This window comes from Schistocerca piceifrons, chromosome 3 (genome assembly GCF_021461385.2).
Source record: "Schistocerca piceifrons isolate TAMUIC-IGC-003096 chromosome 3, iqSchPice1.1, whole genome shotgun sequence".
NCBI classification, from domain to species: domain Eukaryota; kingdom Metazoa; phylum Arthropoda; class Insecta; order Orthoptera; family Acrididae; genus Schistocerca; species Schistocerca piceifrons.
In genome coordinates, this window is record NC_060140.1 from 489583391 (window position 1) to 489604071 (window position 20681).

The window sequence follows — 20681 nt, forward strand, 5'->3', positions numbered from 1 at the left end:
ATCTTAGTTGGGCAATGAATCTATACGGTGTCAGTTCTTAAGCAGTCATTGAAGGTTTGAAGTTCTGTTGAACGAGTGCTGGAAATGGGTGATAATGGTCACCTTTAACCACAGTTTGGACGTATCGTTCAAACTCAGCATTTATGAAATGGCTGCTTGCATGTGTGAGTCTGTGAATGACAGGGTGAGATATCTTATGTGATGGATAGGTGCAAGGGACACATTTCAATCTTGGATCTTTTAAATAAATTAAGTCTTCTCATTCTGTATATACACTATTGCTAACAAATTTTTCTGGGTATGGCACCACATCAACTTGCAAAATAACCGCCACTGAATAAAACATCTTTTGGCCATAGTTTCAGTGGCCTCCTCTGGGTCTACTTTTACAGTAACCAACTGGCCGTGGAAGCCTACACGCTTATATTTTGTCACTACAATCTCATGTTACAACAATTAAATTATAATAATACATCAATTCTGAGAAGAAATATTGGACTTACTTTTCACACACATTGAGACTTCGAAGATAAGCCTTCTTTGCTTCAGCCAAATACCTTGCATAATCTGAGTTATCTTTGTCTGATATGCTTTCAGCCATACAGAAGAAAGTCCGACCAATAGTGGCTAATGCTCGCTGTTCTTCAATCTGATCATTTAGATCTTTTGCCATTTCTGGAAATTGCAGGTGTAAAAGAATTTAGTGTGCTGATATGAAATATTCTATGAATTAACAGCTATAAATCAATCTATGAGACTTCTAATAATAATAATGCAATGGTCAAACTGACAAATTCATTGAAAAACAACTAAATGTAATGACTATTATGTTAAGACATGTACAAAACAAAACTGGTTAAAAGGTAATCTAGAAATATCAGAGCAAAAGAACGAAAGAGGGAGGGAGTAAGAGAGACAATGTGGAAAATTAATATTGTGGCAATAGTTTGTGTATGATTATATGGCAAATATGCAAAGTGTGCAAGCACAGTCCCAACAAACTGTTGATAATGTGAACACATCTAAATTTACACTCTAAAATCTATACCAGTTGAAAGTAATTGGTAACAGGACAACATTCCTCTCTTAAACATTCCACATAAAAATATTATGAGGAAGAACTCATGATCTACACACTGCTACATGTTCTTGAATTTTGTCACTGTTGTCATCGGCAGATACATTTACAGGGGAAAGTGATATTTTGTAAATAGCAATATAAAGGCTATAAGAGTAGCGGAGTCATCTTAGTATCAGATTAGTCATTCTACAGCACCATCTTCCAGTGTTGGGAAGTTCACAAAGTGATGAAGAGCAATTCAGATCATAGCAAAATGAAACAGAAGTAATGATGCAAATCATCTAAAACATGCCTTAGCATGGCTATTGTAGTTCTGCATGATATAATGAAAAGTCATTTTGTAGTAAAATCCATACAGTACAGTAAGTGAAGAAAAAGACTTCGCTTATGATAACATTCATCATACGTCTGTCCATAAAAATATAAATGTAATTGCAATATTAATTAAAATGGCATTACTTAACCTTTAATAATGCAAGGTAGAGTTCTTAACTTAAATCATCCTTCTGTATGTATATATAATTACTCCAAATCTCTTGGGGAAACCATGAAGATATTTACATCACCTCTATGTATTTATGTTAATGTGTAGAACACCTAATTCATCTATCATTTCCTTTGGTCATGATCGTGTTACTTGTGGACTTCTGTTGTATTGCACTGTACAAACAAAGAAAATGAGCTGGCTCATTGGATCAGGGTCTATATTCTTGTTTGTCTAACAATTAAAAGTTGCCACCCGATTGAAAGGTGTTTATTTTGGTTGCTCAAAGCTTCCTTGCCATGAGAATTATGTGGTAGCAAATTGCAGACAGGTGGTGAGGGAAATATAAGAGGAATGATGAGAGTTGTTCAGAATTATCATAACACTCCATTGGTAGCAAAGATTATCTACTTGGTGAAGAGAGTAACACTTCATCCCTCAATTTAGGCAAATCAGGTTTCTAATGATTACATATGCAACACATTCCCGTGTTATAAATTTTAACATCTCTAGTTTCACACAAAATTTATCAATACTCTACTGGAAGTAGAAGCCAATTCAATGGAGAGTTTCCTGTACAAAACGCCTTTCCCTGTGAAAGGTAATTCTTTGATAATTAAAGACTCAATAGAGAAATTTAGGAAGATTTTCCAATGATATATCCATTTTGGCTTCATCTATTCATAGTTTAAAGTCTATGGAGATATTGTATTCAGCATTAAGTTTTTTGAGACTAATTGCAAAGACCTCAAACTGCAATCTTCTAAATTTAGAATTTCTTAACATTACCTTTTCCTTTCTGTTGAACAGGTTCTGTACATGTAGCTAGTAACAAACCATCAACCTTACTAGTCTCCTGGTTTGCAGCACTGACTTACAGTTCTTTTCCGCCTGCTCTTTTTGAGACTTTCTTTAGTATTTGCAGACATCTTCGCAGTTGCAGCAGCTAATGCAGATATTTGAGTCAATATAATTAGATCAAGTTTTTTTTTTTTTTTTTTTTTTTTTTTAATCATACTGCTTGAGGACTCATTGGTTGCGATCAACAGCAAAGTGATGTACAAATAGTAGGAGCCACAGTACTTAAAATAACTTTCCTGCATGCCTGTGAATATGAAATTGGTTTTGTGGCTTTAGCCCCTGTAGTTCCCTTTGTGTAGGCAATCTGTGCTCCAAACATCCAAACAGCACACAGAACAAACTGGGAATATGTTAGGTTCAAAAGCAACCTCACATAAAATGCCAAATGTCATCTTCCCCTTATAAGATAATATTGTATATGTTGAAACCACTGACATTGAAGAAAGTTCAACAGGTTTGGGATAAGAGGGCAGATTTCCCACAAGTGGCAGTCAAACTGTTTGTACTGCACTACGACTAGTGCAATGAAAGTGAGTGTTAGCACAGCAGTATCTTTTTTTCTCCATATACTTGCTTCATTATGTGGTTGATTACAGATACTGCTTCTAGTAGTTCTTTGATGTATGAGTCCCAGAACGTTACATTTCCTCGCTTTAGTTGAGTTCATTGTCTGTCTCTCCAGAAAGTATGGTTACCTGTAGTGGTTTTGTATTTTGGCTTAAGTTCTTAGTCACAACTGTCAGTATTCACTGCTGTATGCCCTTTTAAGATAGGCTTTCAATAACTGCACATACGTAAAGTGGTGTTAACAAGGTTCTGTCCTCTTAATTTATTTGAATTTCTTTCTTCTGTGATGCTTATGCATCTGCTCCCCATTTCACTAAGTTTTGCTCCTTTTGGCAGAGATGGCATTGCATGAGTACTGCTTGTTGTTTGAATGTAATTGCTGCATTCCTTGGCTGATGTTTCAATATTTTGTAAAATATTGTATAATGGTATTTATGAACTTTTACCGATGCAGTTATTTTATATGTTGTAATTAAACATTATACATGGTGATTCAAAAAGAATACCACAACTTTAAAAATGTGTATTTAATGAAAGAAACATAATATAACCTTCTGTTATACATCATTACAAAGAGTATTTAAAAAGGTTTTTTTTCACTCAAAAACAAGTTCAGAGATGTTCAATATGGCCCCCTCCAGACACTCGAGCAATATCAACCTGATACTCCAACTCGTTCCACACTCTATGCAGCATATCAGGCGTAACAGTTTGGATAGCTGCTGTTATTTCTCGTTTCAAATCATCAATGGTGGCTGGGAGAGGTGGCCGAAACACCATATCCTTAACATACCCCCATAAGAAAAAATCGCAGGGGGTAAGATCAGGGCTTCTTGGAGGCCAGTGATGAAGTGCTCTGTCACGGGCTGCCTGGCGGCCAATCCCCTGCCTCGGGTAGTTGACGTTCAGGTAGTTACGGACAGATAAGTGCCAATGTGGTGGCGCTCCATCCTGCTGAAATATGAATTGTTGTGCTTCTTGTTCGAGCTGAGGGAACAGCCAATTCTCTAACATCTCCAGATACTGTAGTCCAGTTACAGTAGCACCTTCGAAGAAAAAGGGACCAAAAACTTTATCGGCTGAAATGGCACAGAAAACGTTCACCTTAGGCGAGTCACGTTCATACTGAGTTGTTTCCCGCGGATTCTCAGTGCCCCATATACAGACATTGTGACGGTTGACTTTCCCGTTAGTGTGGAAAGTTGCTTCATCACTAAACACAATCTTTGAAACGAAAGATTCATCTGTTTCCATTTGAGCAAGGATAAAATCACAGAAATCGATTCTTTTAATCTTATCAGCTGCAGACAGTGCTTGAACCAATTTCAGACGATAAGGTTTCATAACTAACCTTTTTCGTAGGACTCTCCATACAGTTGATTGTGGAATTTGCAGCTCTCTGCTAGCTCTGCGAGTCGATTTTCCTGGGCTGCGAACAAATGCTTGCTGGATGCGTGCTACATTTTCATCACTCGTTCTCGGCCGTCCAGAACTTTTCCCTTTGCACAAACACCCATTCTCTGTAAATTGTTTATACCAACGTTTAATACACCACCTATCAGGAGGTTTAACACCATACTTCGTTCGAAATGCACGCTGAACAACTGTCGTCGATTCACTTCTCCCGTACTCAATAACACAAAAAGCTTTCTGTTGAGCGGTCGCCATCTTAGCATCAACTGACGCTGACGCCTAGTCAACAGCGCCTCAAGCGAACAAATGTACAACTAAATGAAACTTTATAGCTCCCTTAATTCGCCGACAGATAGTGCTTAGCTCTGTCTTTTGTCGTTGCAGAGTTTTAAATTCCTAAAGTTGTGGTATTCTTTTTGAATCACCCTGTACTTGCTAACAATCAATTTGCATCATTTTAGCTCAATGCGACTCAGTGGTTTCTTCTATTGTGTAACAAATGACCTTTCAAAGCTGTTGCACAGTTTTGTAAAAAATACCTCGAGTAAATCATTGTAAAGTTCATGAATTCTTTACAGATGGGAATAATTTTATATGATTTAATGATGAACAATTTAGTTGTGAACAAACAAATGCACTGCTTACCATGTATCTAGCACCACCTAGCAGTTTAGTCCACTTGGTTTCAATCTGGTTCCTTCATAGTAGTTTGCACTCACTTCTTGGTTAAGAATGGTGACAATATACAATTATCTAAGGAGCACTGTTTCAAATCATATTAAGTGCACAGGTCATAATTTGGCAGAAAAAAAGAAAGAAAGAAAGAAAGAGTAATAAATTCTCTTCCTAACCAAATGAAATATGTCAAAAATCTCAACAGCAGGACCTAGGTATTTAGATTATATTCCAGAATCAGTCATGACTGAAATCATTTCCCACTGCATGAAGATGCCATTTTAATTTTTAAATTGCACTTAATACATTTTGAACCCATTCAATTAGTAAAGTACATTTTGATCCAATCATAACTTCACAGAATATGATTTGAAATGTTCATTTCAATTTTTATTGATTGTATTGTTGGACACAGCCTGTCATGAATGAAAATAAAGTTATTAACATGTTGTTGATGGCAGATCGATTGTTACAGTCTCGCACTAGTCCTTCTTCCTCGTGAAGTCACAGCTATCGTCCTCATGAGTCGGTCTACCAGTTTCAGCAAACGTCGCACCAATGTTTAGTGCTGAAACATAAAACTGCAAACTATCAACCCCTCTCCCGCTATCTCCAAATCTTATTTTCAACAGTTTATGGACATCCAGTTCCTTAGTGTCAGGCAATTATCTCAGTTTATCAATCGGAATTTCAACTGAGCTTTCCTGCAAAATGCTTCCCAGTTCTATCTTGTATTGGATCTGTAACTTCCATCATATAACCAAGTCTGCGATCTCGTTCCACTTTGTTCGCTATGCTGAAAATTTCATTTTTTTCTTTCACCATGTAAAATACTGGAATGCTTCCACACTTGAACCTGTCAACTTTGTGATTACAAGGCAGCTTTACATTACTTAAATGTGGACCTCGACTGAAGTACTTAAAATGAAATATGCCTTGTCATGTCATAACTACAGATAATAAAGCTCAATTAAAGTACAAAAACACACGTTTATGTGAACTTTCTCACACAAGTAACACATCAATGCGCCAACATTAAAATTTCCACTGAAAATCATCATTCATAAAATACAGCAGTTGGTGATATTTACTGAGCTTCTTTTCCATGCTGTCTTTTGTTTTAGTTTACACAGCTCCAGTCTACTTTCTTTCAATCACTCTCCTATGGGTAAATAGCCCACCATGGTGATGGAAAATGTACAGTCATGTAATCACCAATATACTGTGAGCTGTAAGAGGAAAATAGCAGAAACAGAAAGCAAAAGAGTGGGCTAATGATGTGGGCCAGGAAACCTGCCCTGGACATAATACATTTTGAAGCAACAGCTGTGGTGCACATAACAGGGTTTGGTCTGATTCATGTTTTCAACACTAAATTACTATGGGAAAGAATATGAAAAGACCCAATCTCACTCAACATATTTCATATATTTTGATACCAGTTTTGTATTGCGTTTTATAGCCTTCAAAAAATGGCGGAATATCAAATGCGTAATGTGATTTCTGAAATTTTTTAAAAAAAGTGTGCTCATGACATCTGACAGTTATTAAATTTAATGCATGATCACAGATTATAGCAGTTGCTGTTTCATGGTCAAAAATTACCAATGAACAATTTAAATTACTCTTTAAAACTTACCGTAGTTCCTTGGTACCTGTAAAGTAAACTTTAAAATTTGCACACTAAAGGAGAATGGTAACTGTTCTCAAGACATGAATAATGAGCAAATCAGATTGCTTTTCTTACTTCAGGAAGTACTGTGCAAAAAACTGAAGTAAATTTTACAGGCCACTGCTAGTTTGGTACAAAAGATTGTCTGCAAGTACAATGATCTTTTCACTGAGAAATTTAATTACAGCTACATGATTTAACAAAATGTTAGTGCCCAACATTTGGTGTACAAGTAATGTACACTGACTAGTTAAATAGCAGCAATTCAATCAAGAAAAATATAAGAAACTAAGTTTTTGCATCAGGTGCAAACGTGAAAATAAATTGTCTTAATGAAGGAAGAAATTGTCAGCAAAGACCAAATATTTAAAGAGCCATATTTTTGTCCACTGCTTTGTCATTATATGGATGTGCAGTTTGTTATGGTTCTACTCCTCCTCTTTCTTCTTTTGCTGCTGCTGTTTCTTTTCTTCTTCTTCCCTGACAGTGTGTTCTGTGAACTTCAATACATATTACATAGGCAAGATACTATTCCTTACCCAGATGTTTATTTTGGTGTTCTAGTGCCTTTTCATATTCTCCCATGTTGCCATATACTTCTCCTATCATGCGATGTGCCACAGCCACCTCGATAGGCTTTTCCAGCACAGAGTAAAGCCTTTCTTCCTCCTTGAAGAAGAAGAAGTAGAAGAAATGATCCATTAATCATAAGACATTTGTGTTACAAATTGGTCAGTCTGTTTCTTCAATAATAAGGAGTCACACTTTTAGACATAAATTATTTGCTACAGATAATCACATACTAAACTATTTCAGTAAACTTTTTACGTCATCTGAACACTAGTCTTCTGCAGGCAATGCTTTTCAAACTGAACAATCCAGGTCCAGCTCAAAGCCAGCTACAGTAAGGTGACTGCACACAATATGCTTGACATTCAAGTTCTAGTCTGTTTCCCAATGTTAACCTCTCTTGAATGTTCAACACGGTGACCACCACAAAAACAAAAACTACTACATTATAATAAAGAAAATAATTAATTTAAAACCCTTTTGGTTAACTAAGCTGTATTATTTATGAGCTACTGTTGGCTATGATGCTGACAATCTTATTCGTTTTGCTGATGATATAATAATGTGATCATTGTTGGAGCATTACAGTCTATGTGCAACAACACAAGATCACAATAACAGAAAATGTGGCCACTGGGTAACTTTTGTGATACAACAGAAGCATGAGTTGCTGCTAATTAAATTATAACTTTCTGACAATGGAAAATACACTATGGGATAATGGCAATATTATGAAAAGGGTAGAGTGCTACTCACCACATAGTGGAAATGTTGAGTCACAGACAGGCACAACAAAATGAGTGCTAAACATATCAGCTTTCAGCCAAAAGCCCTTCTGAAGTAGACGAAAAACACACACACACACACACACACATACACACACACACACATATTCACGCAGACACATCTATCTCATGCATACTGTGGCTGCTGAGGCTAGAGTGGGAGGCAAGGAGCTGTGCATGATGGGAGAAGTAATATAGGTGGTGAGGGTAAGGAGGGGACTGGGGGAGGGGGAGGGATAGCAGGCTAGGGGGCAGGGGATGGGGAACTGCTGCTTGTGGGAGCACACAGGGATGTGATGGGGAGAGGGTAGGGAGCTAGGTGCACTTGGGAGGTTAAATGGAAGAATGCTGGGGGGGGGGGGGGGGGGGGGGCAGTAAAAAGATTGTGGGTGCGTTTGTGGAATAGTGGAATAGAAGGCTGTGTAGTAATGGAGTGAGTTCTTCCAGGAAAGTGACAGGTGGATGAAGGATAGTGGCTAACAAAGGTTGAGCCCCTGGCCTCCCACTCTAGCACTACACAGCCTTCTATTCCATCAATGCACCCACAGTCTTAGGGTCTCTTTACTTCTCTCCTTTTCCGCTCCCTTTAACACCCCCCCCCCCCCTTCTCCACACTGTCCTTCATCTAACCTTCCGACAGCACCTAGCTGCCCTAATCTCTCCACACCACAGCCCAGTACACTCCCACAAGCAGCCGTTCACTGTCTCACTCCAAAGCCTGCTGTCATCCCCCCCCCCCCCCCCAGCTGCCTCCTTACCCCCCAACAGATTGCTTCTCCCATCACATGCAGTTGCTCGTAGTCTGTCTCAGCGACAGAGAGAGTGGCCATGTGTGTGTGTGTGAGTTGTGTTTGCATGAAACCAGCCTGTTTGTGACCCTACATCTCCACTATATGGCAAGTAGCAATCTATCCTCTTCATAATGTTATATTTTTCTAAATATTACAATATTCTCAGTAGGAGCATGTTCCTTATTTTGGGCTTAGTCTGTGCACTTCTGTAGGTTAATCTTTAATTTCTTTTATTTGTCTACTTTAGATTTACACTATCTTTCATATGGGAACAGACTGTCAATACTGTGTTTGGATGAGAGCTGAGTTGAAGTCCCTCTGCTCACAGCTACAGGTAGTGGTCTCTCTGGTCACACAGCATGAGGCTGTTCCCAATGGGCAACACTGTGAAGAGCCTGACATGAGGAATCCAAGGGACATCCAGCAAGTTATTTGTGCCCTTCCCAATCAGTCCACTGATGTTGATGGCCTGGTCACTGACCGCGTTATAGCTGACCCCTCACCCATAGTCATGAAAGGCCATTTCAAGGTGTGACAGGCGGCAGAATACTTTCCATGAGGCCGATCAAAAAGGCCTCCCTAGTTTGTCTGACAAACATGTTCCAAGTGCAGTCTGTGGCTAATGAAGATATTGAGCAAGTTGCAGCTGTTTGTCCTAGTTTAGAGGAATCCTCTCGGTCTGTAAGCTCCCTGCAGCTTTGTTATGTGGTTAATGCTTGAGCTCCCAACTGCCATTGGCTGATGGGAGCTCCAATGTTGAGCATGTGATGGAGAGTCCCTTACGGATATTGCTGCTAAGGAAGGGAAAAAATAGAGTGTGCACTCTGCATTCATACTGGGGGGAGAATTCTAGATATGGAACAAATTCTCTTAGATGTCACAAAGAGCCAAGTGTGAACCCAGCTATGGGTGGTGGCTCAGTTCAGTACATAAATGTAAATGTCGTGTGACTAGGGCATCCTGTCGGGTAGGCTGTTCTCCGAGTGCAAGTCTTTCAATTTGACGCCACTTCAGCAGCTTGCACGTCGATGGGAATGAAATGATGGTAATTAGGACAACACAACATCCAGTCTCTGAGTGCAGAAAACCTCCGGCCCAGCCAGGAATCAAACTCGGGCCCTTAGGATTGACATTCTGTCGCACTGACCACTCAGCTATTGGGGGCGAACACTCAGATCAATGCCAACAATATTTTGCTTTGGATCAGAGGAAAGTCTCTGTGATTTCTGGCAGCTATCTGAAATGGTAAAGATAGTCAGCCTTGTTTGCAAGATGACAGCGGAGCTCGTCACCTGCAGCATCATTGACAGAACTGACTGTGAACGTTAGGCGCAGAGTCAAGTGAAGGGTTTGAATCAAAGACTGGAGGGATCTGAATCAGAGGCTCAAATGGTTCTGCTTCCATGTGGATTGCTGATTCCTTGACTTGCATCATGTGGAGAGGTGCCCGGATGGCTTTAATAGATCAGGGGTCCACTAAAAACAGGAGGCAGCTGCACTAGCAGCAGGGCTTGTATGGAGTGGGATGGGAAGTTATTTAGGATAAAGGGTCTATGAAAACTATGGGTACAGTCTCAAAGGGAGCTGTCAAACATAAGGTGATGGCAGACAGGAAACATTGGTATTATAGTTGTAAACTGTTGCAGCTATGTTGGGAAAGAACCAGAGATCCAAGCTCTCATATAAAGCACTGAAGACTGGAAACTGTCACTTATGAAGCAGTTAAGCAAATTATTATATACTTCTTTAAATAGATATATGGAGCATTTATTTTTGGTGGATTTGTGAGTTACGGTATTCAGTCTCGCTACAACAGCCTTGTGGTCCCTAATTTCTACATCAGTCACAATGCTCTCTTTTTGCTCAGAATTATTTGTCTAGTAAGCTATTGCAACATTTACACTTTGTGTGGGCTCCTGAACTAATAGTTCAATCTAATATTCAGAGAAGTATTTACTATAATTTTAGATGATGTTTTACACCTACAATCGACTAAACATGTATTTCCACCAACACGTCAAGGGTAGATTGAAGTCGCCAGTATTTTATTAGTCAGGTAACTATTCAAAATGAGTTTCAAAGTTTCTTTGAACGTTTCACTAAAAATAACATCTGAATTTGGATTCAGTAAAAGAAATTGGTTATTAATTTATCACAGTTATCACCCATAGCAACTCACAGCAAGTATCTACTTTCAACCTTTGAATGTCAAGGTAATGATCTATCGTCATCCCCCACAGATGACATTACTGACAGAGTGCCGATTCATTGGTACTGTACTCTGTATACTTTTGTTTAGCATCTCCTCTAGATGTAGCTAGTGTGAACAGTGCCGATGCTCAAAGTTTCGATTTATGCGTACATCAATATTTATCGACTTTCAAGCATATTTGCAGTGAAATACCAACGATAACTCTGCTACTGTGAAATTGCTTGTTGACACTATGCTTTATAATATTTGCTTACATTTTGCTATTTCATCTGACTGTCATTTTTGTGCAGTTTTGTTATTCAATATTGTTTCTGTGATTTTTTTTATTAAGTTAATGTTCTCAGTTTGTTTATTTGCATACGCCACAAATGGATCTTCTGCAATTGAACATTTCAATTTATTATTTACTGCAGCATTACTTCAACTAATTGTAACCAAAACAAACAGCTCAGCTAAGCAATTTATATCTCGACATGCTACTACTTTGTCCAGCCCACATAATGGAAGGATGTCACAACAGCTAAGGCTAGAAGTTTTATAGCATCCGTATATGGGAGTCAACAAAAGCCTTACTTTACTTTCATGCAGGGGCACAAACCATCTAAGCCATTCTGATGGTCTGGCAAAATATATTCTGGTCCAAATCCATTATCACCATCATCATCATCATCATCATCATCATAATCTGTGCAAATAATATTAAAGCTTTCAATTTTCTTGTGTTATTTCACTCAGAAATTTGTACAGATCTTATGAACATCAGTTAGCTTTCTTTAAATAAAGTGTTGCATTAAATATATGAAAAAAATCACATTTGTATTACTTTTTTCAAAAATACTTTTTATTTCGTCACCTATGAACAACTTAAAGTGAAGACCTATGACAATCTGGGTATACCACAATAAACTACATTCTTTTGTGGGCAAATGTCATTTTTCAAGAAAGCACACCTCAAAGCACATACTACTGCCAACTCCAGTATCTCAGGCCGGAACGTAAACTCACGTGGGATGCAAGCAGTAATCTGGAGGAGGTGGGGAAGGGATAGTAACGTATGGATGGGGAGAGAGAGAAACACTGTCTGGCGGAGTGTGCAGGGTGTAGGGTGCCAGCAGGCAGAGTGTCAGGAGGTTGTGGGCAGGGAGATGGGGAAAAAGGAGCAACAAAGGAGAGGAATGGGGAAAGACGGGCAGATGTGCTAGAAGAGGGCTGCAAATAAACAGGTTAGGAGGTGAGTACAGGGAGGAAATGGTAGGACAGAGTGGGTGGGTGGTGTGGGCCACTTTGCTGTGGACAAGAGCAAAGCAGACCACCCTGTGGCACAGCATGCACCTGAACATAACACACTTGATTACAACGGTTGCTTCACTACTCGAGCCATCTGGATCCTTCCCTCCACCACCAGCTTTTCTGAACTGCGCAGATGGGAGTTATCCTTACAATATATTCTCTGCCATCATAATTATTCCGGCCACAACCTATGGTAACATACTGCCCCATACCCTCCACCCAACAGTTTCCACCCTCTCTGTCCTATCATCTATCATCCCCCATCTCCCCCCCCCCCCCCCCCTCTCAACTCCCACCTCGTTTATTTGCAGGTCTCTGCCAATGCATCTGCCCATATTTCACCACTGCTCTCCTTTTTTTTCACAACCTGCTGACACTGCGCCTGTTGGCAGTCTAGTCCCTGCACTCTCCATCAGATAGTGTTCGTCTCTCTCTCTCCCCACTCTTAGTCTACTATCCCTTTCACGCCCCACTAGAATGCTGCTTGCATCCCACATGATGTTGCATTCCAGCCTGAGATGCTAGAGTTGATGGTCTAGTGTGCATGAGGTGTGCTTGCTTTTGTGTGTGTGTGTGTGTGTGTGTGTGTGTGTGTGTGTGTGTGTGTGTGTGTTTGTGTGTGTGTGTGTGCGCGCGTGCGTGCGTGTTTTACTGACAAAGACTGTGGCCAAAAGCTATATGTAAGCTCAATATGGCAGACTGCAAAAGGCTTAATGTCACTAAAAGATAAACTTCTTCTAAAAGCAACAAATACCCAAACACCAGTTGGAGAGTGTAAACACAAAATGATCATAGTGCCATTTTTCACAAAATCCATTTTCTGTGCTATTCCGCTCTCGGTACTCTGTTACATGTCCCTAGAATTGATCCTAGTACCAAACAATGGAGAAAGTCTTTCAAACATGCGTTAGTAGATGGAGCATGGTCTTTGTGCCAAGTTGTGCTTCCCTTTGGAGTTCCAAAATTTAAAGAATATGAAAATATTTGACTACAGTTCTACCAGTTAAAAAGTTAATGTTGTATTTCTGTAGGTATTATCATAAATAAAACACAGTGTCTTAGTATTAATGGCACTCCAAAAAATATTTTCTTCCTGTATTTTGTTCAAAACTGACATTTTTGGCACCATGGCTGTGTATAAAATACAAGTTGATTCTTAGATAAAAGAAAACACAACTATCCATTGTTAATAATGTTACATCACCAGTTTCAAATAGACTGTTAATCTTCAGACAGTTGTTCATGTTTATCTACATCTACATCATACTCCACAAGCAACCTAATGATGTGTGGTGGAGGGTACATCTGGTAACACTAACTGATCCCTCCCTTCCCTGTTCCAGTCAGTCAGGAATGGCACGTGCATTAGTTCTAATTTCTCGAATTTTCTCATCACCGTCACTTCGTGAGATGTTGTTGTTGTGGTCTTCAGACCTGAGACTGGCCCGATGCAGCCCTCCATGCTACTCTATCCTGTGCAAGCTTCTTCATCTCCCAGTACCTACTGCAACCTACATCCTTCTGAATCTGCTTAGTGTATTCATCTCTTGGTCTCCCTATACGATTTTCACCCTCCATACTGCCTTCAAATACTAAATTGGTAACCCCTTGATGCTGCAGAACATGTCCTACCAACCGATCCCTTCTTCTTGTCAAGTTGTGCCACAAACTTCTCTTCTCCCTCAATCCTATTCAGTACCTCCTCAATAGTTATATGATCTACCCATCTAATCTTCAGCATTCTTCTGTAGCAGGGCATTTCGAAAGCTTCTATTCTCTTCTTGTCCAAACTAGTTTCCGTCCATGTTTCACTTCCATACATGGCTACACTCCCTACAAATACTTTCAGAAACGACTTCCTGACACTTAAATCTATACTCGATGTTAACAAATTTCTCTTCTTCAGAAACGCTTTCCATGCCATTGCCAGTCTACATTTTACATCCTCTATACTTCAACCATCATCAGTTATTTTGCTCCCCAAATAGCAAAACTCCTTTACTACTTTAAGTGTCTCATTTCCTAATCTAATCCCCTCAGCATCACCCGATTTAATTTGGCTACATTCCATTATCCTCATTTTGCTTTTGCTGATGTTCATCTTATACTCTCCTTTCATGACACTATCCATTCCGTTCAACTGCTCTTCCAAGTCCTTTGCTGTCTCTGACAGAATTACAATGTCATCGGCGAACCTCAAAGTTTTTATTTCTTCTCCACGGATTTTAACACCTACTCCAAATTTTTATTTTGTTTCCTTTACTGCTTGCTCAATATACAGATTGAATAACATCGGGGATAGGCTACAACCCTGTCTCACTCCCTTCCCAAACACTGTTTCCCTTTCATGTTCCTCGACTCTTATAACTGCCTTCTGGTTTCTGTACAAATTGTAAACAGTCTTTCGCTCCCTGTATTTTACCCCTGCCACCTTCAGAATTTCGAAGAGAGTATTCTGGTCAACATGGTCAAAAGCTTTCTCTAAGTCTACAAATGCTAGAAACATAGGTTTGCCTTTTCTTAATCTGTCTCCTAAGATAAGTCGTAGGGTCAGTATTGCCTCACGTGTTCCAATATTTCTACGGAATCCAAACTGATCTTCCCTGAGGTCAGCTTCTACCAGTTTTTCCATTCGTCTGTAAAGAATTCACATTAGTATTTTGCAGTATTTAAGTTATTTAAACTGATAGTTCGGTAATTTTCACATCTGTCAACACCTGCTTTCTTTGGGATTGGAATTATTATATTCTTCTTGAAGTCTGAGAGTCTTTCACCTGTCTCATACATCTTGCTCACCGGATGGTAGAGTTTTGTTAGGGCTGGCTCCCCCAAGGCTATCAATAGTTCTAATGGAATGTTGTCTACTCCGGGGGCCTTGTTTCGACTCAGGTCTTTCAGTGCTCTGTCAAACTCTTCACGCAGTATTGTATCTCCCATTTCATCTTCATCTACATCCTCTTCCATTTCCATAATATTGTCCTCAAGTATATTGCCCTTGTACAGACCCTCTATATACTCCTTGCACCTTTCTCCTTTCCCTTCTTTGCTTAGAACTGGGTTTCCATCTGAGATCTTGATATTCATAGAAGTGGTTCTCTTTTCTCCAAAGGTCTCTTTAATTTTCCTGTAGGCAGTATCTATCTTACCCCCCTAGTGATATGTGCCTCTACATCCTTACATTTGTCCTTTAGCCATCCCTGCTTAGCTGTTTTGCACTTCCTGTCGATCTCATTTTTGAGACATTTGTATTCCTTTTTGCCTGTTTCATTTACTGCATTTTTATATTTTCTCCTTTCATCAATTAAATTCAATATTTCTTCTGTTACCAAAGGATATCTACTAGCCCTCGTCTTTTTACCTACTAGATCCTCTGGTGGCTTCACTATTTCATCTCTCAAAGCTACCCATTCTTCTTCTACTGTATTTCTTTCCCTCATTCCTGTCAATTGTTCCCTTATGCTCTCCCTGGAACTCTGTACAACCTCTGGTTCTTTCAGTTTATCCAGGTCCCATCTCCTTAAATTCCCACCTTTTTGCAGTTTCTTCAGTTTTAATCTACAGTTCATAACCAATAGATTGTGGTCAGAGTCCACATCTGCCCCTGGAAATGTCTTACAATTTAAAACCTGGTTCCTAAATCTCTGTCTTACCATTATATAATCTATCTGAAACCTGTCAGTATCTCTAGGCTTCTTCCATGTATACAGCCTTCTTTTATGGTTCTTGAACCAAGTGTTAGCTATGATTAAGTTGTGCTCTGTGCAAAATTCTATCAGGCGGCTTCCTCTTTCATTCCTTATTCACCCACTACGTTTCCTTCTCTCCCTTTTCCTACTACCTAATTCCAGTCACCCATGACTATTAAATTTTTGTCTCCCTTCACTATCTGAATAATTTCTTTTATTTCATCATACATTTCTTCAATTTCTTCGTCATCTGCAGAGCTAGTTGGCATATAAACTTGTACTACTGTAGTAGGTGTGGGCTTTGTGTCTATCTTGGCCACAATAATGCGTTCACTATTCTATTTGTAGTAGCTTACCCACATTCCTATTTTTTTTATTCATTATTAAACCGACTCCTGCATTACCCATATTGGATTTTGTATTTATAACCCTTTATTCACCTGACCAGAAATCTTGTTCCTCCTGCCAGCACACTGCACTAATTCCTACTGTATCTAACTTTAACCTATCCATTTCCCTTTTTAAATTTTCTAAACTACCTGCTCGATTAAGGGATCTGACATTCCACGCTCCGATCCGTAGAACGCCAGTTTTCTTTCTCCCGATAACGACGTCCTCCTGAGTAGTCCCCGCCCGGAGATCGGAATGGGGGACTATTTTACCTCTGGAATATTTTACCCAAGAGGACGCCATCATCATTTAACTATAAAATAAAGCTGCATGCCCTCGGGAAAAATTATGGCTGTAGTTTCCCCTTGCTATCAGCCGTTCGCAATACCAGAACAGCAAAGCTATTTTGGTTAGCTTTACAAGGCCAGATCAGTCAATCATCCAGACTGTTGCCCCTACAACTACTGAAAAGGCTGCTGCCCCTCTTCAGGAACCACACGTTTGTCTGGCCTCTCAACAGATACCTCTCCATTGTGGTTGCACCTACGGTACGGTGAGATATATATGGGAAGAAATAATATGTTGCCTTACTCTTCCAGAAAGTGCTTGCTCAAAATTTCAGTAGCAAATCTTTCTGTGATGCATAACAGCTCTCTTGTAACTTCTGCCACTGGAGTTTGTTGAGCATCTCTGTAACACTTTAATGGCGACTAAATGAACCTGTGACGAAATGTAGCGGCCTTCATTCACTCTTCTCTATCTTTTCTATCAGGCCTACTTGGTAACGGCCCCAGATTGACGAGCAATACTTAAGAATTGGTCAAACAACTGCCTTGTGAGGCACTTCCTATGCAAATGTGTTACATTTCCTTTACACTCTTCCTGAATTCCAATCTGGCATCTGCTTTTCCTACCACTTGTTTTATGCAGACACCCCACTTAAGGTTGTTCTGGATATTATATTACATTTGTTCTTGTTTACATTAGTTGTTGGAAAAGCAACAAACAACTAATGTAAACAACAACAAATGTAATATAAAAGTGAACCACCATCTGAAGATCAAACTGACAAAAACTGCAAAGGGACTACTTGCGTAAATAAACAAATTATGAACTGCGGCTGGTTACCGCTTTCTTCTTTGCAAGAAGCAACTTGTAAAAACTTTCTTACTGACAATGAGAACCAATCAGTCTCGTGGTACAACACTTAGAGCATTCTTAATACAGTATTTATTTTCTCAGCTGCCTCATTTTTTGTTGTGAGCAGCATAATTCTGTGATGCCAGAGTAACTTATCAATTTTTTGGATAAAATCATTTATTTACAAAGAGTAATTCATAGTTTCTTTTCATCCTCCTGACAACTGCCAGGTTTGACACTTCTAATATTTTCCATTTCACTCTTTAATTTAATTTAATATGTCCTTTCTGAACACTGTTAAGTACTTGGTAAAACTTCAGCTCAACTTAACTCCAGCTTTTGCCAGTTTTCAGTACATATAATGACTATTACTGTTAATAAATAAGAAATAACATAAAACAAACTTCATAAATAAATAATGCATATATACCTTATACTGTTCTAATGCCTCCTCATACCTCCCATCACGGAAATACAGCTGCGCAAGCCTTTGGCAAGTATTTGCCACTAATTCCAGGTTATCTCCAGAAAGAGCTTTCCTCTTTTTCTTTAACAATTCTAAATAATGAGAAAAATCATGACAAATTTATTTGAGAAATGAAACAACAAAGATAAAACACAGTGAATTCTCATGCCACACAATATAGAATAATGTAGTGAAGGTACAGATCCTCCACTGAAAGCTTGGGAGAATTTTCCAGAGTTCATCAAATTTCATCTAAAGTATAAAAATCAGGAAAAAAAGAATGTACAAGAAGGATGATACAGTCAACAAGAGAGTCCTATTAGTATGATCCTTTTAAATAAAAGAATACTGAATGTAATTAGAAGACTAAAGTAACAATTTTTCACATTTCAAAATATGTTTTGTTATTTTGTTTGTATGTAAGGTTATACTCTGTAAAGACAATGTAACATATAAACTAAAAAACTAAAAACTCCTCCCGGACAAGTCATGAAGGCCCAACAGTACCATCCAGCTGCCGTGTCATCCTCAGCCCACAGGCGTCACTGGATGCGGATATGGAGGGGCATGTGGTCACGACACCGCTCTCCCAGCTGTACGTCGGTTTCCGAGACTGGAATGTAACATGAAGCACAATAGCAATGCAGTGAACTACCAGATCAGGTAGACATGTGACACCCTTATAGGTCCAACACTTTCTTAAGTACATGCCATAGCAGTACTAATAAGTTTTAGCAATAGCACTGACCAACTTCAATTACAAACTGTCAACTGAACAGTGCAAGGGGTGCAAGAGAATGATTGAGAACAGCACTTTAAAAAAATTATGATCAACTATAAATTGTTCAACAGATCAAAGCTGAAAAATACTGTCTATAACAGTGTAGCTATATCCCTGTTTTATTAACAAATGCACATTTAAACTAACTCTTCATGGTTATTTAAAAGAAGCTTCTCCCACTCTTACACTACTGCAATACCTGGTATCAGCCATTCAGAGGTGTGAAGAAAACAGAATCTGCCTCGGGAAATAGAAAGCTCAATAAACCATGCCTAACAAATTATGGCAGACAACATAAATTGCAATAATACTCACCCTACAAAAGAAGAATAAGTTAAATATATGAATTCTGGATTATGAGTAGTGAAGACTATGCTTTTGCCTCAAGTGGAGTTAATTTATTTCTGCTGAAAGAGTCCATGATATAAGAGCAATATTTATAATGAAGTACATGAAAGTTTGATAAGTTCATTGCAAATGGCATGGGTGACACTACAGCCCCTTGACACTGATTGCACACAAATACTAAGATTAAAAGTGCATAACATCCACAAGTTAAAATAGGGGAATGGAGAATACATTATTTGCTGGAACAAAAAAAGTGAGGAAATGCAAGGCAAGTTCTGAAATAAGAGATGACCAAACACCAAGAAAGAAATATGAAGCTTTAAAGAAAAATCTAAAAACTAAAAGGTGGCACACTATGTGCGCTCGACTGATATGCAGGACAGCATTAGGGACAGTGACTGCAGGGATAGTTCAGGGTTGTGAGAGGGAGGATAAATGACAACAAAAGATGATGGGCAAGACACACAAGAATAGGAAAGGGAGAGACTGAACAGAATTCACATTTAAACCAGTGAATAGTTCATAGGACATAAAGAAAGTTCTGCACACACAATAAATACAAATTTGTGGGGATACTGTATACTGCAGTTTGTCAATGTTGGAACTGGAATCCTATGAACTAATTCTAATGAAATACAGAATTTTTTTTTAATGTAGAAAGTAGGATAGAGGAACAGAGCATGAAGAAAATAATGTGCTGAAGAAAATGGAAAAAAAATTCATTTCAGAAGAAATTAAACATCCACTGAAACTAGAGGAGCTGGCTATATTGCAAACACACAGGAATCTCTGAACATAGAAACACATTTTTAAATTTGATCCAAAAGATGTGAATTAAAGTGATAACAATGAAGGATGTTTAGGGTTCTAAGATCAATAAATATTAGAATCATTTAAGATGAACAGTAATTTATAGCAACCAAAACTGTCGAAGGAGTCAACTATTGCTTTGTTCACATTGCTTGCATAGCATTTGTCTGAACTGATTTAGGGGAATCAAAAATGACCTCAACCAAAGTAGACGACTGAGCATTACAACCTGTGCCTCCAAAATAAGAGTCCAACAGTTCAATTAATGCACCATCTCACTCAATACAAAAAGATTCTATGTGATACCATACACGGCCAAGATAGTAGAAGGAGTAACAAACAATGATATGAAAAAACACCAGAATCCTATCCAAGAGTGTAACAAATTCAGACATGTATGACCTAACAGATGCAGTTTTCATAACAGTGAGTGCTCTCATGACAAAAGTTTGGAAAACTCTCACACCGAAAAAAATGAACACAGAGGTGTATTGTTACAATTGAAGATTGTCCAATGGAACAGAAGAAACGTTACAAAGAACATCAGTTTTCTTTCAGTGTGAAATTTATTAAGGGATAAAAATTTGGTTTTGAAAATTAAACAAATTACTTCCGATTTAGATGGCAGAGATGTAGTGCAGGTCAAAGCACACTATCTA

The 20681-nt window shown here is 38.7% G+C and overlaps 1 protein-coding gene across 3 annotated transcripts in view; it reads right to left on the reverse strand.

Moving 5' to 3' along the window:
- LOC124789768 (tonsoku-like protein) overlaps positions 1-20681 on the reverse strand; it is a 269414-nt gene that overhangs the window by 230926 nt on the left and 17807 nt on the right. For 2 of the 3 annotated variants that reach the window (XM_047257225.1, XM_047257226.1), the window contains exons 3-5: positions 18048-18175; positions 7293-7422; positions 504-675 (exon numbers count right to left, since the gene is read on the reverse strand). In XM_047257225.1, coding sequence (XP_047113181.1) covers positions 504-675; positions 7293-7422; positions 18048-18175 — 430 coding nt within the window. Of the gene's footprint in view, positions 1-503; positions 676-7292; positions 7423-18047; positions 18176-18590; positions 18627-20681 lie in introns of those variants that run through there. The other variant, XM_047257224.1, reaches the window with a different exon arrangement.